The 26,175-nt window shown below is 42.4% G+C and overlaps 1 protein-coding gene across 2 annotated transcripts in view; it reads left to right on the top strand.

Annotated features, from left to right (window-relative positions):
- The window catches only part of PAK2 (p21 (RAC1) activated kinase 2), an 85,895-nt gene extending 81,476 nt beyond the window's left edge, over positions 1 to 4,419 (top strand). For both annotated transcript variants that reach the window (XM_064366962.1, XM_064366963.1), the window contains one exon: positions 226 to 4,419. In XM_064366962.1, the coding sequence (XP_064223032.1) occupies positions 226 to 312 (87 nt within the window). In that variant the 3' untranslated portion in view covers positions 313 to 4,419. The remainder of the gene's footprint in view (positions 1 to 225) is intronic.
- Positions 4,420 to 26,175: the final 21,756 nt, after the last annotated feature.

The following is a 26,175-nucleotide window of genomic DNA, read 5'->3' as shown; positions in this document are numbered from 1 at the left end:
GCTGGCATGTGTATATTTGTCAGACTAAAATGATTCTGCTTTTATTCAACTCTAAAAGTAATGCATTGATTGTGTTAGTCTTATGAAGGTATTGAAATATGTGTTTAGTTTATTTAAAAAATTATGATAGACAAGTAGTGTTTGGGGCTTAATTGAACAGAATTATTTTGTTTCTGACCTGATGAATGGCACTTATACATTTATTTTTCCCCTTCTTTCTGGCAGCATCCTTTCCTGAAACTGGCCAAACCGTTATCTAGCTTGACACCACTGATCATGGCAGCTAAAGAAGCAATGAAGAGTAACCGTTAACATCACTGCTGTGGCCGCATATTCTTTTTTCCATTTTCTAAAAGAAGCCTTTTAGTGTATGAAAATTATTACTCTTTCTTGGGTTTAAAGAAATGGTCTGCATAACCTGGATGAAAGAAGCAAATAACTATTCTCTGAAGACAACCAAGAGAAAATTGCAAAAAGAAAATTATGACTTTCATATGAACCCCTTCTTGAGGGTCCAAAAGGAATTGTGGACTGAATCACTAGCCTTAGGTCTTTCAGCAAACAGCCTATCAGAGCCATTTATCATGAGTGAGATTTGCATTTTACTTTGCTGATTTTGTTGTAATAGATCCCATTCATTGTCCCATTTGGGGTATTTCTAATACTTGAATGGCAGATTTGAGTTTTTCAGAGTATTTGTTTCATCTGCCAGTCTTTCTCTCATTCATAGCTTTCCTTTTCCTTAACTTCCTCCTTTTGAGTTGCTTTTGAGTTTCTCATGCCTAGGCAAGTGTAATAGAAATTATGTAGCTCCTTATGTTGGCAAAGGAGCTCTATATAGTTTCACTTTGTGTAAAAGTTAGGACCAGCTGTTGTTACATGTAATATTTTAGTTCAGAACTTGACCTGAAGGAAGGGAAGAAAAGCATGTGATTTTTACCTTTTTTAACAAATGTGAAAAAGTCAGTTTTAGAAATTTTGTGGTAGTAAGTTTGGCATTTGTTACATGTATAGAGAGAAGACTAATAATCTATATTTATAACTAAATCATTGAGATAGAAAAGGGTTCCCATTGACTATACAATTCTTCCAATTTTATCTTCCCTTCTGCCTGTTTTCTCTTCAGGTTTGGCTCTAGGAGCCAAAGTGATGTGTTCTTGTTCCAACCTGGGCTTTACGACTGGTTAGTGCCACTGCCTTCCTCTTCTCTCCTTTTTCCCCTTCATTTTGGAAATAAATTTCTGTATATGTTGCAATTTTAGGTTTAGGTTTGTTCTTTTTGTTTTTCATTAATCCTCTCTCGCCTCACACATACCCCCCTCCCAGGGCAAATAATATAATAACCAGTGAATTTTCAGAATTTAAAATTAGCTTTTTTCACCCCCATTTAAAGGAGAAAAATATTTGGGACTAGCAGAAGCAGAGTGAGAGATGTGAACCTTGGTGAGCTCTGATATAGTGAGACAAGATTATATTCATGAAAGAGAAATGTTAGTGTTACGGAGGAGCAGCTGATAACCAATCAACCACAGACATTTGTGGAAGTCTCATTGTCCGGGATCATTATCAGTGTTTTATTATCTTTGAGAGCTTAAGTGACAGAGTATATTTCTTGGTGAATTTATAGATCATTTGAGATGTTGAGTTACTTTAGTTTTTTGGTTTTTTTTTTCAAATAAGTAGAGAATATTAATGTAAAAAACTGGAGAAAGAAAAATGATATGTGCGTGTTAATAGCAATAATTTCTTTCTTTTAAAGATTCTAAAAGGTCTGAGACCTGTAGCATTAATTATTTGAGTGCCCTCTCTTCTCTCCTCCCCTCCCTCTCTCCTCTCCTCTCCTTTATTTGTTGTTTTGCTTTTGGAGCAGGTATTGTTCAAATATCTGTGGTTTGGTTCTGGCATTTTGTTCCCACCATGCCCTTCCACCCATTAACTTCACCCTTGCTTGCCACCCTGCAGTCGTACAAATCATGAATAAAAATAATTTTGCTGTTGTAGTGTACATTGGGGAAACCAGCAGGGTTTTATTTCCATTATTTTATTCCCACTATATCTATGTTAAGATACAATTATAAGGAGAGAAGTGACTGTCTTGTATTGATAAAGCAGGAAAGTTTTCAGAAAAATGAGTAAAATAATTAATGAAACATATTTAGAGCACTTAATGGTCTCTGTTTTCAATATAATTCTTGATTTCGTTTCTCTCTGGACTATATTGGCCTTCTACAGCTATTACTGAATTACAGAAACTGGTTTATTCCTGGTAGAAAGCTGCAATGCCACTGGAGTTTCAAATTTTAACATTCTTCATAAACAGTTAGATGGATTATGATAAAGAAGATGCTACCAATGAAATAGAAAACCAACTAGATAAGACCGTGACCGTCATGCACTCAAAGGCACTTCCATCCTAAGTCAAAGACCATATTCATTGACTGTGCCAATGCCTTGTTTTAGGCTTGTGACTCTGCAAAGGGCTTTTCAATTGGTAGAAGCAGTTTGGGATTTATAGTTACAACTTCTTTGATAGTTACCTGCACATGCATTGCTGGTAACTGACTTTTGTCATTACAACCTGGCTCTTAGATTAAGAGAGCTACACTGTGGTTTATTCTTAAGTTACCTGGATAAACTAACCTCCAATAGAAATATACTTCAGTTAATTTTGAAATGTGTCATTTTTAAACAAAATAATTGTAAAACCAAAACAGAATTGTGATTTATTATATGGGCTGCCGAAGCAAGCACAGAATTGTGATTTCTTAATTTTAACTTAAAACATTCAGAACTTGTTGGAAGAACAATTTAAATCAAGATTCTTTTTTTTTCTTTCTTTTTTTTTTTTTTTTTTTGAGACAGAGTCTCACTCTATCACCCAGGCTGCAGTGCAGTGGCATCGTGATCTCAGCACACTGCAACCTCTACTTCCTGGGTTCAAGTGATTCTTGTGCCTCAGCCTCCTGAGTAGCTGAGACCACAGGTGTGCACCACCATACTCAGCTGATTTTTTATGTTTTTCAATAGAGATGGGGTCTCACCACGTTGCCCAGGCTGGTCTCCAACTCCTGAGCTCAGGCAATCTGCCCACCTCAGCCTCCCAAAGTGCTACAATTACAGGTGTGAGCCACTGCGCCTGGCCTCATGTTTTTTAAATAATTGCCTTTTATATTCACCCCTTTTATTGTCACTCTGGAATGAAAGTTCCCATTTAAATCTAAAAGTTATTTTAATAGTCCTCTTGTGTTATTAGGACAGTATTACTATAGTACTTATTTATTATATTTTAGACTCTCTGGTAGTCTTAAAGTTATCTTCTCTTTTTCTTCTTTCTTCTACTTTTAGGGACAGTTTAAAACTGGGAAACTATGAAACATTGAACATTTTATCCTACCTAGAATAGTAAACGAGTAATTGTGTAGCATAAGACACCAAGGCTGATACGACTCTATCTTTGAGTGCCTGGCACATAGTATTAATTCTCTTCCCTTTAACACATAAATGTTGAGCTGCTTACAATTTATTTAGTAACCACCAGTTTTAAACGAGCCTGTGCCTTTAACAAGCAGTTTTAAACTACCTATGAGTATTTCTTTATAGGGCTCACTTAAATACATGTTTGTATATACTGTATTCTAGCCAGAATAATTTTAGATCTGATCAAGTAGTAGCTAAAATTAGAAAAAAAAAGTTGCTTAAAGAATTTGCATCCATTTTTGAGTCTAAATCTTTTTAAATATACTGAGATCCATATTTAGTGAAATGTCAGTGTCAAAGTAACATTGTAGATTATAGCTAAAATCCAGATTGATACTCTTTTGGGGTTTTTTATAGTGGAACTTGATAGTAATATAAAAAGCAGATTGTCTTCCTGTCTCCGCTGCTCCCACAGTAGGCATTTAAACAGGTAAAATCAGTTTTTTGATAGTGTATGTGTGTGTGTATATAAGAAAAAATATATATACACATTCTTTTTTCTCAACACATTTATTGAACGCTCTGGCAAAGATGCTGTGGTAGACGAGGCTGGAGTTAAAAAGAAGCAGCAAGCACTGGCCTGGCCTTGAATAAACTGAAGTCTTTCTCACTCTTCTAGAATGTTGCCGAGACAGAGCAGAAAGAAATGTATGATAATTCTGTCAAGCATACTTTAATTCTTTATTAAGAGAAACAGTTATGTTTGGAATAACATCTTCAGTTGGAATGCATTGGCTTTTTTTTTTTCTTGTTTTGATAGAAATTGAATTAAATGAAAGTAGTTTGTCTTTTCTGTTGTCTTCAAATTTTATAATGCCTTTTATTTTTAATTTAATCCCGTTCAATTATTTAATTGTTATACATTGACATTAACTGCTGTATTTTATGACTGTTCAATAATTTTGTTCTTTCAGGGCTAGAAATAAACTTTTTAAAAAAATATGCATCTTTCCCTTCTTTCGATCAGAATAGCATAGAAGAATATTTAAATGTCTTAATAGGTTTTCAAAGAGCATTCTAGTATTTATAGTGATAAATTTTTTTGTTTGTGTGTTTTGTTTTGTTTTGTTTTGAGACAAAGTCTTGCTCTGTCACCCAGGCTGGGGTGCAGCGGTGCGATCTCCACTCACTGCTACCTCTGCCTCCCAGGTTCAAGCGGTTCTCCTGCCTCAGCCTCCTGAGTAGCTACGATTACAGGTGGGCCACCATGCCCAGCTAATTTTTGTATTTTTTTTTAGTAGAGATGGGGTTTCACTATGTTGATCAGGCTGGTCTCCTGACCTTGTGATCCTCCCACCTTGGCCTCCCAACGTATTAAACTCCAGCCTGCGTGAGCCACCATGTCCCACAGATATTTTAAATCTTTTAATGGTGTTGTGCCACTATTATGAATGTATTACAAAGTTCCAAAATAGGAAGATTTCTAGAAATGTGTGGGGAGTAAAGTGAAGTTTTCCTTTTTTTTTCTTTTGTTTTGAGACACAGTCTCACTCTGTCTCCCAGGCTGGAGTGCAGTGGCATGATCTTGGCTCACTGCAACCTCCTCCTCATGTTCAAGTTATTGTCCTACCTCGGCCTCCCAAGTAGTTGGGAAAGTTTTCCCCTTCTAAATCAAGATCAGAGTAATTTTCTCATCAATGTTTCTTTATCAGACACAGGGAAATACTTCTGATTTGAACACACACCTGGCTGAAGTAATAACCTGATCAGAATTTCTGTGCTAAATGAACCAAGAAACCTTTAAGAGTGCAATGCATTGCAATATAGCATAAGGCATTACTTCATTACATGAATTTAATTTGGAACGTTAGCTATCCTAACATAGGGAACAGCCACAATAATGGTTTACTATCAAAAAGGATAAAATAAGGCCAGGCATGGTGGCTCACGCCTGTAATCCTAACACTTTGAGAGGCTGAGGTTGGCAGATTCCCTGAGGTCAGGAGTTGGAGACCAGCCTGGGCAACATGATGAAACCCCATCTCTATTAAAATACAAAAACTCAGGCAAGCATAGTGGTGCATGCCTGTAGTCCCAGCTACTTGGAAGGCTGAGGCACGAGAATTGTTTGAACCCAGGAAGTGGATGTTGCAGTGAGCCAAGATTATGCCATTGCACTTTAGCCTGGACAGCAGAGCAGAACTCTTGTCTCAAAATAATAAAAAAAAAAAAGTACACTTTTTTTTTTTAACTGAAATGGAGTTTTGCTCTTGTTGCTTGAACCTATTGAGTTCAAGTGATTCTCCTGCCTCAGCCTCCCAAGTAGCTGATATTACAGTTATGTGCCACCACGCCCAGCTAATTTTGTATTTTTTAGTAGAGATGGGGTTTCTCCATTTTGGTCAGACTGGTCTCAAACTCCTGACCTCTCTGCCTGCCTCAGCCTTCCAAAGTGCTGGGACTACAGGCATGAGACACTTGGCCAAAATATACATATTTTTATCCTGGGTGAGAGGTGGAGACAATGACTTTATTTTTTATTTATTTATTTTTGAGATAGAGTTTCATTCTTGTTATCCAGGCTGAAATGCAGTGTTGCTGGTATCTGAGCTCACTACAACCTTCACCTCCCAGGTTCAAGCAATTCTGCCTCAGCCTGCTGAGTAGCTTAGATTGCAGGCATGTGCCACCAGGCCCAGCTAATTTTTGTATTTTTAGCAGAGGCGGGGTTTCACCATGTTGGTCAAGCTGGTCTCGAACTCCTGACCTCAGGTGATCCACCGTCCTCGGCTTCCCAAAGTGCAGGGATTACAGGCTGACAGTGACTTTAAAGTGTATTTGTTACACTATATGGCTGTTTTGTCTTATTCTAACATTTATATTTCTTTAATAGCCAATGCTCAAAGCATTGCCTAAGAAAATTTTTTAAAGCCTGTAATTAATGTCAGCTCTATTTCTAGTGCTTGGTGGGAGAATGGCTTAAGCCTGGGAGGCAGAGGTTGCAGTGAGCCAAGATCGTGGCACTGTACCACAGCCTGGGCGACAGAGCAAGGATCTGTCTCATAAAAACAAAAAATAAGAGTTGATAATTACCTATATCTCTATAGAGAGAATCCTGTAGTCTCAATAATCCTGATTATAGCTGTTTTACCCTTACATCTTAGTTTTAGTTAGGAAAAAAAAGACTAAAAATGCTGCATTTCTTGGAAACAATTTGTTCAGAAAATGACAGCATTTATCTAAACTTGTAACTAAAGAGACTGATTGCCTTGAAAGAAATGACACCCGTGGATATATAATCTCTGGTATATTTAAGAGACATTTCATCCATCCCAGTTTGTGCTCTGTAGCAGATGAAAACATCCCGCCCTAGTAGTGCTTTTCTTTTTTTGGAGACGGAGTTTTGCTCTTGTTACCCAAGCTGGAGTTCAATGGCGCGATCTCAGCTCACCACAACCTCCACCTCCTGGGTTCAGGCAATTCTCCTGCCTCAGCCTCCTGAGTAGCTGGGATTACAGGCACGCACCACCATGCCCAGCTAATTTTTTGTATTTTTAGTAGAGACAGGGTTTCACCATGTTGACCAGGATGGTCTCGATCTCTTGACCTCGTGATCCACCCGCCTCGGCCTCCCAAAGTGCCGGGATTACAGGCGTGAGCCACCGCGCCCGGCCTAGTGCTGCTTTTTTTTAACAATCCAGATAGAGTAACAGTGCCATACATTTCTTTCATTCTTGGACCCGTATTGTATATACAGCATCATCAATGCATTGCCAAAAAAAAAAAAAAAAAAAGATTTTTCTTTATTTCTTAATAAACTACTTCACTGTGACTTCTATATTAAAATAAGTGTAGGGCTGGGTGCGGTGGCTCACGTCTTTAATCCCAGCTCTTTGGGAGGGCGAGGCAGGTGGATCGCAAGACCTGGCCAACACAGTGAAACCCCATCTCTACTAAAACTACAAAAAATTAGCTGGGCGTGGTGACACATGCCTGTAATCTCAGCTACTCGGGAGGCTGAGGTTGCAGTAAGCCAAGATGACGCCACTGCACTCCAGCCTGGGTGACAGAGCAAGGCTGTCCCAAAAATAAAAAAGAAGTGTACCATTTTCAAAACCTATTTGATCTGGGCCATAAAATTAAGGAATACCTAACAGTACAATCCAACTGATTGCTTTAATATATTGTCATTAAAATCTTTGAGGAGTTTAGGATTTAAACTAGAAAACGTCTTAGTCACATTCAATATTCCTTACATTTTAGTACACTTTACGATTTGCTGCTAGTAACTTCGTTGAAGAGCTGTTTTTCAGTAAACTAAAAACCTTAACCATTTGAGTTTTTACTATAGATGTTGTCACTGTTTTGTTCACACTTCTTTTCAGTGCTGTGAGAAGTGTTTAAATGTTTGACCATCTCATTTGTTCATCTGTAGATCTATTGGAGCATGCGGTAAGACTGTGGTGTCATTGAAAATGACCTTAGGCCATGGACTGTTGGATATGTGGATCAGCTGCTTTCATAAAACCTGCATTGTCAGCAAATAATTTTCCACGTCCCTTCAGCCCTGCATATTTTACTACTGATGAGCCGTATTCTGTTATGCGCCTGCCCTGTCCCGTTTCCATGTTGTCTTTTTTTGTTTTATAGCAAGGCACAGGTGGCTAAAGTGTTAGCACAGGTCTGAGTACACGAGTGCTGCTTGCTGCACATTCCTCATCTGGTCACGAAGCACTGCACGACACAGAACTTTATTAAAGCTTATTTTTACCTAGTTTTGTCTTGTAGTCATGTTTGAGCTTGTGAGTTTCCTTTAAATGAAAATGTGTATAATTTTAAGATTTGCTGCTAGAGGGAGGACTAGTTACGCTTTTTAAAGTTAGTAACAGCACTATTGTAGTAGCTTGTGCACTAAAAACAGTTACTGTGAATTGGTGGGGTTGTTTGTTTTGAGTGATAATACAAGTGCCTACACACGGGGTTTTCAGGGCTAAATTCATTAATTTCACATAAAATATTTAGAATGATGTCTAGCATGAAGTAAACATTTGATAAATGTAATATCCTATCATTACTTCCCACCCCGGCATGGTATTGCGGGAGCAGATGCAGAAGAAACAGAATGCTGCACAAAGCTGTTTGCCCTTTTCCCCCACCTCTCATCTTTTAAAAATGTGTGCATTAGGGAAATTATGCTGCAACTATTACACAACCTTTTTGTTTTTCTAAGAGTCTCGCTCTGTTGCCCAGGCTGGAATGCAGTGGCACAATCTCAGCTCACTGCAACCTCTGCCTCCTGGGTTCAAGTGATTCTCCTGCCTCAGCCTCCAAGTAGCTGGGATTACAGGCACCTGCCACCACACCCGGCTAATTTTTTGTATTTAGTAGAAATGGGGTTTCACCATGTTGGCCAGGCTGGTCTTGATCTCCTGACCTCAAGTGATCCACCTGCCTCAACCTTCCAAAGTGCTGGGATTACAAGAGTAAGCCACCACACCCAGCTGTTCCACAGCTTTATACTAAGAAGGCCCCCGGTACATCCCTATTTGGCCACACAGTATGAAATTGTATATTTTACAGTATCGCACAGCTGGCAAGGCGAGAGTGTGCATTATAGTTTGGATAATCACCTTCCTGAAGGGGTATTGCAAAGAAAAAACTTTGAAGTTTTTGTTTTTTGAGACAGAGTCTTACTCTGTCACCCAGGCTAGAGTGCAGTGGCATGATAGCTAACTGCAGCCTCTGCCTCCCAGGTTCAAGCAATTCTACCTCAGCCTCCCGAGCAGCTGGGACTACAGGTGTGCACCACCACACCCAGCTAATTTTTGTGTGTTTTTAGTAGAGATGAGGTTTTACCATATTGGCCAGACTGATCTTGAACTCCTGACCTTGTGATCCACCTGCCTTGGCCTCCCAAAGTGCTGGGATTACAGGCATGAACCATGGTGCCCAGCCATACCTGGCTAATTTTTGTATTTTTAATAGAAGCGGAGTTTCACCATGTTGGCCAGGCTGGTCTCAAACTCCTGACCTCAAGTGATCTGCCCGCTTCCGCCTCCAAAGTGCTGGGATTACAGGTGTGAGCCACCATGCCCAGCCGGGGGTAAACTTCTTTAACCCAATAAAGTGCACCTCCAAAATCCTGCAAAAAGAAATCCTACTCAGAAGTGAAGCGTTGAAACCATTCTTTTGAGGACCAGAACAAGACAAAGATGCCCATTATCACGACTCTTTTTTTTTTCTTTGAGACACAGTCTCACTCTGTCACCCAGGCTAGACGGCAGAGTCATGGTCTCTGCTCACTGCAACCTTCACCTCCCAGGGTCAAGCCATTCTCCCGCCTCAGCCTCCCGAGTAGCTGAGATTACAGGCAGGCACCACCATGCCAAGCTGATTTTTTGGTTTGTTTGTTTTTGAAATGGAGTCTTGCTCTGTCGCCCAGTCTGCAGTGCAGTGGCGCTAACTCGACTCACTGCAGCCTCTGCCTCCTGGGTTCAAGCTATTCTCCTGCCTCAGCCTCTTGAGTAGCTGGGATTATAGACATGGGCCTCCACGCCAGGTTAATTTTTAAATTTTTAGTAGAGATGGGGTTTCACCATGTTAGCCAGGCTGATACCAAACTCCTGACCGCAAATTGATCCACTCGCCTCGGCCTCCCAAAGTACTGGGATTACAGGCGTGAGCCACCGTGCCCGGCCGATTATCACCACTTTGATTTAAATTTGCAATTGAAGATCCTAGTTTGTGCAGTAAGTAAAAGATACAAGAACTGGAAAGCAAGGACTGGGCGAAGTACAGACAAGAGCAAGACTCTGACTCAAAAAAAAAAAAAAAAAGAAAAGAAAATGTGAAGATTTTACTGAAAGACTTTAAATGCTGGATTGGGAACTATTTCATGGATAGTTGAAATTGTGCTTGTTGAAAAGAAAAAGTAGGCCGGGCGCGGTGGCTCACGCCTGTAATCCCAGCACTTTGGGAGGCCGAGGCGGGTGGATCACGAGGTCAAGAGATCGAGACCATCCTGGTCAACATGGTGAAACCCCGTCTCTACTAAAAATACAAAAAATTAGCTGGGCATGGTGGCGTGTGCCTGTAGTCCCAGCTACTCAAGAGGTCGAGGCAGGAGAATTGCCTGAACCCAGGAGGCGGAGGTTGTGGTGAGCCGAGATCGCGCCATTGCACTCCAGCCTGGGTAACAAGAGCGAAATTCTGTCTCAAAAAAAAAAAAGAAAGAAAGAAAAAGTAAAACAATTTTATTCAGTTTAACCCAGAAAAATGAAACATTGGTTCAAAGTCAGAAATATTTAGTTTTCTGAATTCTAGTATAAAGAGACACTTCCTAGAAGCCATAAAGTAGCCTGTATAATATCTAGTGCCTTTTGATAGTAGTTTTTCTTCGTTTGTGTGCCATTATCAGTCAACATGGAACGTACCAGTTGGTGGCAGGGACCTGGTTTCTACTGATCCACCTCTTGTTCTAACTATCCTGCCAGTCAAGAAACTTGATTAAATTCTGGAAGCCTCTTATTTGTAAGTGAGGGCCCTGTTTTGCTAGAGACAGAATGGTTGAAGATAGAAAAACAATTCCAGGTATTTTCCTCTGATACATGGTTGTTGAAATTAGGTCCCAGACCATTCTATGAGAAAAATATTTGTTTGGACTAAAAGATTTTCTTTGTTGCAGATATCCCCTGAGGGATTTAGGCACCATCAGCAACACCTCCCTTTTGGTGTAAATTTCACTAATCTGTTAATCAAAACTCTAGTTGAGCCTTCATTAATCTCTCAGAGAATGAATATTTTGTTTGAGGCTGGAGGGAGAATTCTGGAGTACAAAGGGCTGCCCGTAAAGAGGACCTTCATAGCACTGGGTGAGCACCTGCACAAAGAAATGCCACCTGCTTCTAAAGTTTGCTTACGTAGGACCTTGGTGTTAATAATATTCAAAAAGAAAAGAGGCTGGGTGCTGTGGCTCACAAATGTAATCCCAGCACTTTGGGAGGCCAAGGTGAGCAGATCACCTGAGGTCAGGAGTTCGAGACGAGCCTGGCCAATACAGTGAAACTCTGTCTCTACTAAAAATAAAAAATTAGCTGGGTGTGGTGGCACGCACCTGTAATCCCAGCTACTCAGGAGGCTGAAGCAGGAGAATCACTTAAATCTGGGAGGCAGAAGTTGCAGTGAGCTGAGATCGTGCCATTGCACTCCAGCCTGGGCAAAAAGAGCAAAACTCCATCTCAAAATAATAATAATAATAATAATAATAATAATAATAATAATATATTCAAAAAGGAGAATACTTGGGAAGGCTATAAATTTCAGCCTATCCTAATTCAGGGATCCTGCTTCTTGGAGGAAGAGAAGAAGGTGTCAAATAAAGATGAATGAATATTGTATACCTCCTTTGCCTCCTTTACAGGATAATTTGGTGCAAACTTTAATACTCTCCATTCAGATGCAGTTCAGTCATAACTCCTAAACATGTTGAGGGCCTGTTGTGTGTCTGGATTAGTGGATAGGAAAAGAAGGCCCAAAAGGCAATTTTGAAGCCTGGCTCTTTTCAGAATTGCAGAGTTTGGTGGACTTTATATTGAGGAGCTTTTGTGGTTGAGTAAACTCTGGACTTTTGGAGGGAGAAGAGGTAGAAAGCTGTTAATGGAAAGGGATCCCGATCCCTCAGGAGAGGGTTCTTGGACCTCATGCAAGAAATAATTCCTGGGAAGTCCACAGAGTAAAGGGAAAGCAAGCTTATTAAGAAAATAAAGGAATAAAGAATGGCTACTCCATAGACAGAGCAGCAGCTTGGGCTGCTTGACTGAATATACTTACAGTTATTTCTTGATCATATGCTAAACAAGGGGTGGATTGTTCACGAGTTTTCCAAGAAAGGGGTGGGCAATTCCTGGAACTGAGGATTCCTCCCCTTTTTAGACTATATAGTATAATTTCCTGACATTGCCATGTCATTTGTAAACTGTCATGGTGCTGATGGGAATGTCCTTTAGCAGCTAATACATTATAATTAGCCTATAATGAGCAGTGAGGACCACCAGAAGTCATTTCATCGCCACCTTGATTACGGTAGGTTTTGGCTGGCTTCCTAATGCAATCTGTTTAATCAGTAGGGTCTTTGTGACCTGTATCTTGTGCTGACCTCCAGCCTTATTTTACCCAGTCCTTATTCAAGATAGAGTCACGCTGGTTCAAACACCTCTGACAAATGGGTGAAGAAAAACTTGGTTTGCAGATTGTTGCAAATCAACCTAAGCCAGGTTTGATCATGGCTAGTTTTTGTTTGGTTGTTTTTTGGCTTTTTTTTTTTTTAGACAGGGTTTCACTCTGTCGCTCAGACTGGAGTGCAGTGGTGCGATCTCGGCTCACTGCAACCTCCACCTTCCAGGCTCAAGCAGTCCTACCACCTTAGCCTCTCAAGTAGGGACTACCCACCACCTCACCCAGCTAATTTTTGTATTTTTTTGTAGAGACAGGTTTCACCATGTGGCCCAGGCTGGTCTTGAACTTCTGGTCTCAAGTGATCCACTCATCTCAGCCTTCCAAAATGCTAGAGTCACAGGCATGAACCACCTTGCCTAGTCATCCTTAGGTTCCTTCCATAAAGTTAGCTACCTATGGAGTTTGAGGTGGTGAGGGTTAACTAACTCTGACAACCCCACTGCCAAATTATAATGAAAGCAAGTCTCAAACCAAATCTTGCCACACACCTAGAAGCTAATTTAAGCAAATATTTATCAGCAAAAGTGTTTGTTCAGCCTGTCCTGTAGCTCACTATAATCCATGCTCTCTGTCCTAAATGCTCTGGCTACAACCTTGCATGAAAAGTTCACTTAAGGCAGAGAGGGAAACATGCCAGGGGCCAGGATTCTGTTACCCTTAAAGATGGCATCATGTAACCAGACATCCTCTTAACTAGTGGCTGGTCACAGGATTATTTAAGGATAGAGACTTGAGGGCCATTCCTAAGGAGTCAAGTTGCTGGCCTCACTAGATTCTTGCACCTTGATTATGCAAGGCAGCAGGTGTCTCTCAAATAACTTTACCCAATGGAAATAGCCTGGACACCTTTCATTTCACTGATAAGAGCCCATTTATGACCTCATTACTAATTAACAAGCAACTAAGTTCATAAAGAAACAACCATTTCTTTCTTCATTGATTGATTGATTGATTGAGACAGGGTCTAGCTCTGTTGCCCAGGCTGGAGGGTAGTGGTGTGATCATGGCTCACCATATCTTTGACCTTCTGGGCTCAAGCAATCCTTCCAGCTCAGCTTCTTCATTCATTCATTCATTCATTCATTCAGACAGGGTCTAGCTCTGTTGCCCAGGCTGGAGGGAATGGTGCAATCATGGCTCACTATAGCTTTGACCTCCTGGGCTCAAGCAATCCTTCCAGCTTCCTGAGAAACATGGACCAGAGATGCTTGCCACTTCACCGGGCTAATTTTTAAAATTTTTTGTATAGATGAGGTCTCACTTTGTTGCCCAGGCTTGTAACTGTTCAATGGGTTCACCTTGCCCTCTGCCTGGACACACCCAATTCATCAAGACAGAGAATTCCTCTGCAATAGAGAAAGAGTAATTCATGCAGAGCCGGCTGTGCGGGAGACCAGAGTTTTATTATTACTCAAATAAGACTCCCCAAGCATTCAGGGATCAGAGTTTTTGAGGATAATTTGGTGGGTGGAAGAAGGCCAGTGAGTCGAGAGTGCTGATTGATTGGGCCAGAGATGAAATCATGGGACGCTGAAGCTGTCCTCTGGTGCTGAGTCAGTTCCTGGGTTGAGGGCCACAGGATCAGATGAGCCAGTTTATCAGTCTGGGTGGTGCAGCTGATCCACCAAGTTCAGGATCCTCAAAAAGTCTCAAGCACTGATCTTAGGAGCATTTTAGGGAAGCTCAGAATCTTGTAGCCTCCAGCTGCATGACTCCTGAACCATAATTTCTAATCCTGTGGCTAATTTGTTTGTCTTACAAAGGCAGTCTAGTACCCAGGCAAGAAGGAGGTTTGTTTTAGGAAGGGGCTGTTACCATCTTTGTTGTAAACTATAAACTAAGTTCCTCCCAAAGTTAGTTCAGCCTATGCCCAGGAATGAACAAGGACAACTTGGAGGTTAGAAGCAAGATGTAGTTAGGTCAAATATCTTTCACTGTCTCAGTTACAATTTTGCAACGGCAGTTTCAGGCTGATCTCGAACCTAGGCTCAAGTGATCCTCCCACTTTGGCCTCCCAAAGTGTTGAGATTACAAGCCTGACCCACCCCCACCCTGCACCCCCTAGCCCCCTCCCCCCGCACCCAGTCAAAACATCTATTTCTGATAATCACTCTGCTTGTTAGCAGAGCCTCAGGTGTTGGTTGAGATATAGATAAAGAAGTGCTTGTATTACTGCACTCCAGTCTGGAACAACAGAGCAAGACCCTAGCTCTTTTTTTAAAAAAGTGCCGGTAGTAGCTGCCTCTAGTGTATAACCTTTCTGACTAGACAAGACACTGACTATCCTAATGTGTGAATTTTCTCTTTCTCTTTTGAAACAGAGTTTTGCTCTTTTTGCCCAGGCTGGAGTGCAAGGTCACAATCTCGGCTCACTGCAACCTCTGCCTCCCAGATTCAAGTGATTCTCCTGCCTCAGTCTCTCAAGTAGCTGAGATTACAGGTGCGTGCCACCAAGCCCAGCTAATTTTGTATTTTTAGTAAAGACGGGGTTTCTCCATGCTGGTCAGGTTGGTTTCAAACTCCCTACCTCAGGTGATCTGCCTGCCTTGGCCTCCCAAAGTGCCGGGATTGCAGGTGTGAGCCACCATGCCCGGCCTTCCTTTTTTTTTTTTTTTTTGAGACAAAGTCTCACTCTGTTGCTCAGGCTGGAGTGCAGTGGCACAATCTCAACTCACTGCAACCTCTGCCTCCTGGGTTCAAGCAATTTCCAGCTAATTTTTGTATTTATGGTAGAGACAGGGTTTCACCATGTTGGCTAGGCTGGTCTTGAACTCCTGACCTCAAGTGATCTGCCCACTCTGGCCTCCCAAAGTGCTAGGATTACAGGCCTGAGCCACCATACCTGGCCTGAATATTCTAATAGTACAATGCACACCATCTTTGCTAAAACCTTTTAAAGTAAATTGCAGACATCATAAAAGAAATTAGTCCTTAATATTTGTAATTTAACTGCTTATTAGCAGCAATTTGTAGTTGCTTGTCATTTTACTAAGGTAGGAATTTAATTTTGTGACCTAGAAGATGGATGGGTAGGAAAGAAGGTCACTTGGCTTAGTAAATGAAGTTAGTCGGTCACTCTTCATTCAAACTTCCTTCTTGGTATTTAAGCACTAACTCCTGTTAATGTTTATAAAAGGAGATACTTCCATTTTCAGTTGAACTTCAGTGATTTTTTTGCAGGGGAACATTATGTTATTTAGGGTTATTTGGGAATTTATGATGATATCAGGATGTCAGAGATTTGTGCCATAAAATTTTACCTACGGCAGACTATGCCTTCAGTCTTTGTCCCAGAAGTTAAGTCAGGTGTCTTTACCTCTGTCTAAGATTCCAGTTTTTTAAAAACATAAATAAATAAGATACAATAACATTTCAGTTTAGAGCTAGGCATTCTGGTTCACACCTGTAATCCCAGCTACTTGGGAGACCGAGGCAGGAGGATTGCTTATACCCAAGAGTTGGAGAGCAACGTAAGCAAGAAATTGAGATGCCTGTTGTCCTGGTGCATAAGGAGGTGAGGCCAGGTGTTTGAGACCAGTCTGGGCAACATAGGAAGCCCTCATCTACATAACAAAACAAAAAAAGTCAATTCATGGAATGAGATTTTTGGTAATGGTGACATTAAGAGGTTAAGCAGTTTTTCCTACAGAAAACAATTACAAAAGTTGGACAAAATTATTAAAAATACTAATTGAAGCCACTGAAATGACTAAAAGCAGGCAAAAATTCTTTTTTTCTTTTGAGACAGAGTCTCGTTCTATCACTCAGGCTGGAGTGGAGTGGCATGATCTCAGCTCACTGCAACATTTGCCTCCTGGATTCCAGTGATTCTCCTGCCTCAGCCTCCCAAGTAGCTGGGATTACAGGTGTGAGCCACCCCGCCTGGCTAATTTTTGTATTTTCAGTAGAGAGAGCGTTTTACCATGTTGGCCAGCCTGGCCAACACAGTGAACTGACGTCTCTACTAAAAATACAAAATTAGCTGGGCATGGTGGCAAAATTGACAAGGCCGGGCACGGTGGCTCACCCCTGTAATCCCAGCACATTGGGAGGCCGAGGTGGGCGGATCACAAGGTCAAGAGACTGAGACCATCATGACCTAATTAAAGCAAATAACTTCTGCACAGTGAAAGAACCTATCAACAGAGTAAACAGACAACTTACAATGGGATAAAATATTCATAATTTATGCATCCAACAAAGGTCCAATATCAGACTCTATAAGGAACTTAAACAATTGAACAAGTAAAAAACAACCCCATTAAAAATGAGCAAAACGGCCAGGGGACAGAGATGACACCTGTAATCCCAGCACTTTGGGAGGCTGATGGGGGCAGATCACAAGGTCACGAGTTCAAAACCAGCCTGTCCAACATGGTGAAACCCTGACTACCAAAAATACAAAAAATAGCTGGGCGTGGTGGCAAGTGCCTGTAATCCCAACTAATTGGAAGGCTTAGGAAGGAGAATCGCTTGAAACCTCCAGGAGATGGAGGTTTCAGTGAGCCGAGATTGCGCCATTGCACTCCAGCCTAGGCAATAGAGTGAGACTCCATCTCAAAAAATACAAAATAAAAATAAAATAAAAATGGGCAAAACACATAAATAGGAACTTCTTAAAAGAAGACATACAATTGGTCCACAAACATGTTTTAAAAATGCTCAACATCACTAATCATCAGAGAAAAGCAAATCAAAATCACAATGAGATACTATTTCACACCAGTCAGAATAGCTATTATTATTATTATTATTTGAGACAGAGTCTCTGTCTGTCACCAGGCTGGAGTGCAGTGGCGTGATCTCAGCTCACTGCAACCTCCACCTCCCACGTTCAAGCGATTCTTCTGCCTCAGCCTCCTGAGTAGCTGGGACTACAGGTGCACACCACCATGCCCAACTAATTTTTTCTTTTTAGTAGAGATGGTGTTTTACCATGTTAGCCAGGATGGTCTCAATCTTTTGACCTCCTTATCTGCCTGCCTCAGGCTGCCAAAATGCAGGGATTACAGGCATGAGCCACTATGCCTGGCCAGAATCAGAATAGCTATTATTTAAAAAAAATTTTTTTTTGAGACAGAGTCTCGCTCTGTCACCCAAGCTGGAGTGCAGTGGCACCATCTTGGTTCACCACAACATCCGCCTCCAGGTTCAAATGATTCTCCTGCCTCAGCCTCCTGAGTAGCTGGGATTACAGAGGTGTGCCACCACGCTGAGCTAATTTTTGTATTTTTTTTTTTAGTAGAGACGGGGTTTCACTCTGTTGGCCAGGCTGGTCTTGAACTCCTGACCTCATGATTCCCCCCACCTTTGCCTTCCAAAGTGCTGAGATTACAGACATGAGCCACCCAGAATAGCTATTATTAAAAAGTCAAAAAATAGCATGCTGTGACGCTGCAGAGAAAAGGGAATACTTATACTCTGTTGGTGACAATATAAATTTGTTCAGCCACTGTGGAAAGCAGTTTGGAGATTTCTTTTTTTTATTTTTAATTTTTTTATTATACTTTAAGTTCTGGGGTACATGTGCAGTCGTGCAGGATTGTTACATAGGTATACACATGCCATGGTGGTTTGCTGCATCCATCCCCCCATCATCTACATTAGGTATTTCTCCTAATGTTCTCCCTTCCCAATCCCCCTACCCCTTGCTATCCCTCCCGTAGCCCCTTCACCCCTCAACAGGCCCCGGTGTGTAATGCTCCCCTCCCTGTGTCCATGTGTTCTCATTGTTCAACACCCACTTATGAGTGAGAACATGGGGTGTTTGTTTTTCTGTTCCTGTGTCAGTTTGCTAAGAATGATGGTTTCCAGCTTCATCCATGTGCCTGCAAAAAATACGAACTCATCCTTTTTTATGGCTGCATAGTATTCCACGCTGTATATGTGCCACATTTTCTTTATCCAATCTGTCATTAATGGGCATTTGGGTTGGTTCCAAGTCTTTGCTAGTGTAAACAGTGCCACAATGAACATACATGTGCATGTGTCTTTATAATAGAACAATTTATAATCCTTTGGGTATATACCCAGTAATGGGATTGCTGGGTCAAATGGCATTTCTATTTCTAGATCCTTGAAGAATTGCCACATTGTATTCCATAAGGAGTCAAAAAAGAGCCCACATAGCCAAGACACTCCTAAGCCAAAAAAAAAAAAAAAAAGCTGGAGGCATCACCCTACCTGACTTCAAACTGTACTACAAGGCTACAGTAATCAAAACAGCATGGTACTGGTACCAAAAGAGAGATATAGACCAATGGAACAGAACAGAGGCCTCGGAAGTAATGCCACACATCTACAACTATCTGATCTTTGACAAACCTGACAAAAACAAACAATGGGGAAAGCATTCCCTATTTAACAAATGGTGTTGGGAAAACTGGCTAGTCATATCCAGAAAGCTGAAACTGGACCCCTTCCTTACACCTTATACCAAAATTAACTCCAGATGGATTAAAGATTTAAACATAATACCTAACGCCATAAAAACCCTAGAAGAAAACCTAGGCAATACCTTTCAGGACATAGGCATAGGCAAGGACTTCATGACTAAAACACCAAAAGCAATGGCAACAAAAGCCAAAATAGACAAATGGGATCTAATTAAACTTAAGCGCGTCTGCACAGTGAAAGAAACTATCATTGGAGTGAACTGGCAACCAACAGAATGAGAAAAAAGTTTTGCCATCTGTCCATATGACAAAGGAGTAATATCCAGAATCTACAAATAACTTAAACAAATTTACAAGAAAAAAAAACCCCATCATAAAGTGTGCAAAGGATATGAACAGACACTTTTCAAAAGAAGATATTTATGCAGCCAACAAACATATGAAAAAAAGCTCATCATCACTGGTAATTAGAGAAAAGCAAATCAAAACCACATTGAGATACCACCTCACACCACTTAGAATGGCGATCATTGAAAACTCTGGAGACAACAGATGCTAGAGAGGATGTGGAGAAACAGGAATGTTTTACACTCTTGATGGGAGTGGAGATTTCTAAAATAACTTAAAACAGAGCCAGCATTTGACTCAGCAATCCCACTGCTGGGCATACACCCAAAAAAACATAAATTATCCCACCAAAAAACACATGGATTTGTGTGTTCCTCACAGCGCAATTTACAATAGCATTGTCGTAAAATCAACCTATGTGCCCATCAATGGTGGAATGGATAAAGAAAATGCACATACATGCTATGGAATACTACACAGCCATAAAAAGAATGAAGTTATGTCTTTTGCTGCAATATGAATGCAACTGAAGGCTGTTATCCTAAGTGAAATAACGCAGGAATGAAAAACCCAATGCTGCAGGCTCTCGCTTATAAGTAGAAGCTAAACAATGAGTACTCATGGATATAAAGATGGCAACGACAGGCCAGTCACGGTTGCTCCCACCTGAAAACCCAGCACCACTTTGGGAGGCCGAGGCGCGCAGATCACGAGGTCAGGTGTTCAAGACCAGCCTGGCCAACATGGTGAAACAGCGTCTCTACTAAAAATACAGAAATTAGCCAGGCGTATTGGCGGGTGCCCGTAATCCCAGCTACTCAGGAGGCTGAGATAGGAGAATGGCTTGGAACCAGAAGGTGGAGGTTGCAGTGAGTCGAGATTGCGCCACTGCACTCCAGCCTGGACGACAGAGCGAGACTTTGTCCAAAAAAAAAAAACAAAAAAAAAAAACTAACCCTTGGATACAATGCCAAGTACATGAGTGTTGGAATCAATTGTACCCCAAACCTCAGTAGTATGCCATATACCCAGATAATGAACGTGCACATATACCCTCTGAATCTAAAAATTGAAATTATGAAAAATTAGACAAGGCATGGTGGCTCATGGCTATAATCCTAGCACTTTGGGAGGACAAGTAAGTGGATTGCTTGAGGTCAGAAGTTTGAGACCATCCTGTCCAACATGAGGAAACTCCCATCTCTACTAAAAATACAAAAATTAGCCAGGTGTGGGGCGCACACCTGTAATCCCAGCTACTCAGGAGGCTGAGGCATGAGAAACACTTGAACTCGGGAGACAGAGGTTGCAGTGAGCTGAGATTGTGCCACTGCACTCCAGCCTGGGTGACAGAGCAAGACTCTAACTCAAAAATTAAATAAGACTGGCTCAGGGCTCACACCTGTAATCCCAACACTTTGAGAGGCCGAGGAAGGCAGATCACTTGAGGTCAGGAGTTTGAGACCAGCTTGGCCAATATGGTGAAATCTTGTCTCTACTAAAAATAGAAAAATTAGCCTGGCATGGTGGCTTGTACCTGTAATCCTAGCTACTTGGGAGGCTGAGGCAAGAGAATTGCTTGAACCCAGGAGGGGGAGGTTGCAGTGAGCTGAGATTGCGCCACTGCACTCCAGCCTGGGAGACAGAACAAGACTCCGTCTCAAAAAATAAATAGGCTGGGCATGGTGGCATGCCAGTAATCCCAGCACTTTCAGGAGCTGAGATGGGCAGATTACGAGGTCAGGAGTTCAAAACCAGACTGGCCAACATAGTGAAACCCCATCTTTGCTAAAAACACAAAAATTAGCTGGCCATGGTGGTGCATGCCTGTGGTCCCAGCTACTCGGGAGGCTGAGGCAGGAGAATCACTTGAATCTGGGAGGTGGAGGTTGCAATGAGCTGAGATCATGCCACTGCACTCCAGCTTGAGCAACAGAGTGAGACGTCGTCTCCAAAATAAATAAATAAATAAATAAATAGGGCCGAGTGTGGTAGCTCACACCTGTAATCTCAAGTCTTTGGAAGGCCAAGGTGGATGGATAACCTAAGGTCAGTAGTTCAAGATCAGCCTGGCCAACATGGTGAAACTCCATCTGTACTAAAAATACAAAAATTACCTGGGCTTGGTGGCAGGCGCCTTTAGTTCCAGCTACTTGGGAGGCTGAAACATGAGAATCCCTTGAACCCAGAAAGTGGTGGTTGCAGTGGACCGAGATTGTGCCACTGCACTCCAGCCTGGGTGACAGAGCAAGACTCCATCTTTAAAAAAAAGTAAATAAATAAATTGTTTTAAAACAATAAAGACAGGGTTTCCCTATATTGCTGAGACTGGTTTCAAGCAATCCTCCTGAGACAGGGAAATAAAAGAATGAAGAGGCTGGGCGCAGTGGCTCACACCTGTAATCCCAGCACTTTGGGAGGCCAAGACGGGCAGATCACAAAGTCAAGAGATCGAGACCATCCTGGCCAACATGGTGAAACCCCGTCTCTACTAAAATACAAAAATTAGCTGGGTGTGGTGGCATGCACCTGTAGTTCCAGCTACTTTGGGAGGCTGAGGCAGGAGAATAGCTTGAACCTGGGAGGCAGAGGTTGCAGTGAGCCAAGATCACACCACTGTACTCCAGCCTGGTGACTGGTGACAGAGAAAGAATCTATCTCAAAAAAAAAAAAAACAACAAAATAAAAGAATGAAGAAATAAAGTCACATAAAAGTAAGTTCTTTGTGTTAAACTGAAGACAGTCTATAAGCCCAGGCTCTGCAGGAGCTTTGATAGCGTTATCTCAGAAGCCAGAGCTCAAGGAAATGTACTCTGAAGACTTTCCCAATACTCCTTCACCATCTGGAGGAAAGCATCCTGAATCCCTACCTTCATAATATGAGCAAGCCTAAGAATTTATAGATATCTGTGTATTGCAAGCCTGTTTTATATCTAAATAACACAGTGAAGGCCATGAGAAATGTCCAAACAGGATTGACTCTGTAGACATCAAAAAGGAGGCCGGACTGAACCACCTTAGGTTTGAGATAAGGCCACCTGGCCCACATACCAAGAGTCATGTGTAAGCCTGTCACTGTATTGATTAACTGCTTTTGTTCTCGCTTCTGTAAGCCTGCTTCTTTTCACACCCTTAGATGCATAAAAGGCACGTGCCCTCTTTGTCCAATGCTCAGTCCTTTGGATGTGAATCCACTGATCCAGTGTACACCTTAAATAAATCCTCCTGTAACCTCTTAGGTCTCTCCGTTACCCTGATTTCCTACAACATTTTCTGGGGGCTCGTCCAGGATTGGAAATGGCAGATTTACTGTCTCCTTTGCCTGTGGGACTAGAGCCCCAGGCCGGGGGAAACCTGAGACCATAGGTGCCGATGGGAGAACTTCAGCCCAGAGAGTGGATTGGCTCTCCTGTGTCCCGGTGCCCTTTCTCCTAACAATGCAATGGAACTACAAAAGGGCTACAGGACAATTACAGGAGCAGTGCACTTTCTTCAGAACCATGGTAAGGTTTTTGGGGCCCAAGACATGACCTGCCCTGTAAAGGCAGAAAGGGAGCTTGATCACCTCCTGGGATGTAATTACTAATCCGACCCAGAGGGGCTGGGGGCAGTGAGAGTGGCTCACCAATTCAGATGAAACCTACATCCCAATTAAGGAGCAGGAACTGGGAGTGAGGAGGTGTGTGAAAATGTGTGAAAGAGACGGTTCTGGGAGGAACCAAGGTGGGGAGTGATGTGAGGAGACACAGATCCCTTAAGGTGAACTGTGTGCTCAAAAGCTGGTGTGAGACTGACCAGAGCTATGACCATTCCTCATAAGACCAATACGAGCTGCCCTACAACTGCAACAGTTGTAGTGGGAATAAGGTACTCTCCTGGCTAAGTGGTTCCTGAAACTCCTATAGTGGGAACCAGTCTGGTCAGTCCAGAACGAGAGGCTGAGTGATTGTGCATTGTAAAGGAAGGAAATGGGAGGGAATGCGTTGAAACCAACTCCACTGGAGGGTATGTTAAAGAACTTTAAGAAAGGTTTTGGAGGAGATTATGGAGTTAAAATGTCACCCTCAAGGTTTAGAGTTCTGTATGAGGTGGGATGGCCTTCTTTCAATGTAGGGTGGCCAACCGAAGGAACAATAGACATGGAAACAATTGGCCGTGTACACAGGGTAGTGACTGGGGTCAGAGGACAGCCTGGGCATCCAGACCAGTTTCCATACATCAACTCCTGGTTGAATGTAGTCCAGATGTGTATGAAGTGACTGCAGCCTTGTTTGGCAGATTACTGTTAGACCTTAGTGGCTCGATCTGAGTCTAAGATAATGAAAAAGCCTACACTACCAGAAGCCCCAGAAGAAAAGAAGCAGCAGCAGAGAAGCCAGGAAAAGCCAATCCTTCAAGCACCTCTGGAGGACAGGGAGTTCCCTCCTCCGTATGCTCCAATATGCCCATCCTTATCATAGCTAGGATGAGGTGCTGAGCAAATGGCTCTCAATAAGTCAGGTTCAGAAGGGAGTGAGTCCCAAGCATCACCCTACAAAAGGGAACCAGAACCCCGGGCTATAAAGAGCAAGGAGGGAGGCCAAGGCGAGGCAGCAGGTTGCCTCCAATTTGGCTGCACCCGAGCCATGCAGATGCCCCTCTGTGAAACTCGAGCACAGATCTATCATGATGAACAGGGCCAAGTCCAAGGAGGACAGCAAGTTTTTGCCTATCAACCTTTTTCTACTACTGACCTCCTAAACTGGAAATGTCGTACTCCCTCTTACACAGAGAAGCCCCAGGCCCTTAGAGACTTGATGCAGTCCATCTTTTTAACTCATAACTCTACCTGGCCAGATTGCCAACAGCTCCTTTATATACTGTTCAATACAGAGGAGCCTCGGAGAGTTACCCAAGCAGCTCTCCAATGGTTAGAGGACAATGCGCCTGAAGGCACAAATGATGTTAGGTGATATGCCAAGGAACAGTTCCCAGAAACCGATCCTGAGTGGGGCCCAAATGAGGCAGAGGAGCTGCAGCGCTCGCAGAGGCACAGGGAGGTGCTCCTAAATGGAATAAAGGCTGGTGGGAAAAAGGCAATAAATATAGGGAAGGTTTCAGAAGTGCTCCAGAAAGCTGATGAGAGCCCAAGTCAGTTCTATGAAAAGCTTTGTGAGGCATACTAGCTCTATATACCATTTGACCCAGAGGCTGCTGAGAACCAGCACATATTAAATACATCATTTGTGGGTGGTGGGGGCGGGCAGTAAAAAAAAAAATAAGAAAATAAATAAATAAATACATCATTTGTTGGTCAGGCACAGGGAGACATCAAGAGAACGCTATGGAAAATAGAAGGTTTCTCAGGCATGAATGCCACCCAGCTAATAGAAATAGCTACTAAGGTGTATGTCAACCGAGAGCAAGAGGAAGATAAAAAGGTTGAATGGAGGCTTAAGAGACAGGCTGAATTTCTGGTGGCTGCCCTTGTTGAGAGAGAGACTAGCGTGGTGTGAGGACGTGAATGTGGTCGTGGTCGTGGTGTGGAGGAAGTCAAGGTAGACAGGGACTTGAGAGCCGGCCGAGGCTTGAGAAGGATAAGTGTGCACAATGCAAAGAGAAAGGACATTGGAAGGATGAATGCCCAGAGAAGGATGAAGGCAATAGCCATGGCAGAGAAACTTGGCCAAAGCCTCTGAGTGCGAGTCGCTGCATTATGGAAAGACAGGATGCCAGTTTGATCGGCTGGGCAGAGGCCGAAAGCTATGAGGACTGAGACAGACTGGGTTCCATCCATTTAGGCACCCAGTAGCCCATGGTCACAGTGGAAATCAGGGGCAAACAAATGGACTTTATGGTAGACACTGGTGCCAAACACTCAGTGGTAACTCGGCTCATTGGGTCATTGTCCAAAAACTATGCAACTATTATTGGGGCAACTACAGTTTCAGAAAACAGACCTTTTTGCCAGACTAGGAGGTGTGTGGAGGATGAGAAGTCCAGGATGAGTTCTTATACTTCCCAAACTGCCCAGTCCTTTTGCTAGGAAGAGACTTACATCAGAAACTGCAGACACAAATCACTTTTAGGCCTCAAGGAAACATGACCTTACCTGAGTCAACCCAAGGCTATGGTGTTAACTCTCACCCTCCCAAAGGCCAAGAAGTGGAGCCTGTACACAGATGGACCAGCATGTAATCCAGGGATTCTTGAGAGGTTTTGGCTGCTTACCAAAATTCCCAGAGTGTGGGCAGAAGATAAGTAACCTGGGTTGGCTGTAAATCAGGCACCAGTGGTAGTACAATTAAAACCAGAGATTTCTCCAGCATGGGTTCACCAATACCCATTATTTATTGAAGTTACATGGGGTGTCCAAAAGCACATAGACTGGCTCTTCAAGCACAGCTTCATAGTAAAATGTAAATCACCTTGGAACACTCCCCTTCTGCCAGTACGGAAGCCGTCTGGTGAATATAGACTGGTGCAGGAGTTATATGCTGTAAATCAGGTCACAGAGACTATCCACCCGGTAGTGCCCAACCCATATACATTAACGGGACTCATTCCATCAAGTGCTGCCTGGTTTACCTGCTTGGACTTAAAGGATGCCTTCTTTTGTCTCCCGTTGGCACCTATGAGCCAGCCTATCTTTGCATTTCATTGCGGGGGAACCTCAGTATACCTGGACAAGACTCCCACAAGGATTTAAGAACTCCTCTTCAATTTTTAAAGAATTGCTGGCGACAGATCTCAGGGCATTCATTCTGCCAAATGACAATTTCATTCTGCTCCAGTACATAGA

The sequence above is a fragment of the Aotus nancymaae genome, unplaced genomic scaffold, assembly GCF_030222135.1.
Source record: "Aotus nancymaae isolate 86718 unplaced genomic scaffold, 86718_ANA_hifiasm-v0.15.2.pri h1tg000067l, whole genome shotgun sequence".
Taxonomy (NCBI): domain Eukaryota; kingdom Metazoa; phylum Chordata; class Mammalia; order Primates; family Aotidae; genus Aotus; species Aotus nancymaae.
Note: the sequence above shows the minus strand (reverse complement) of the source record. Positions and strands in the feature narration are given on the sequence as shown.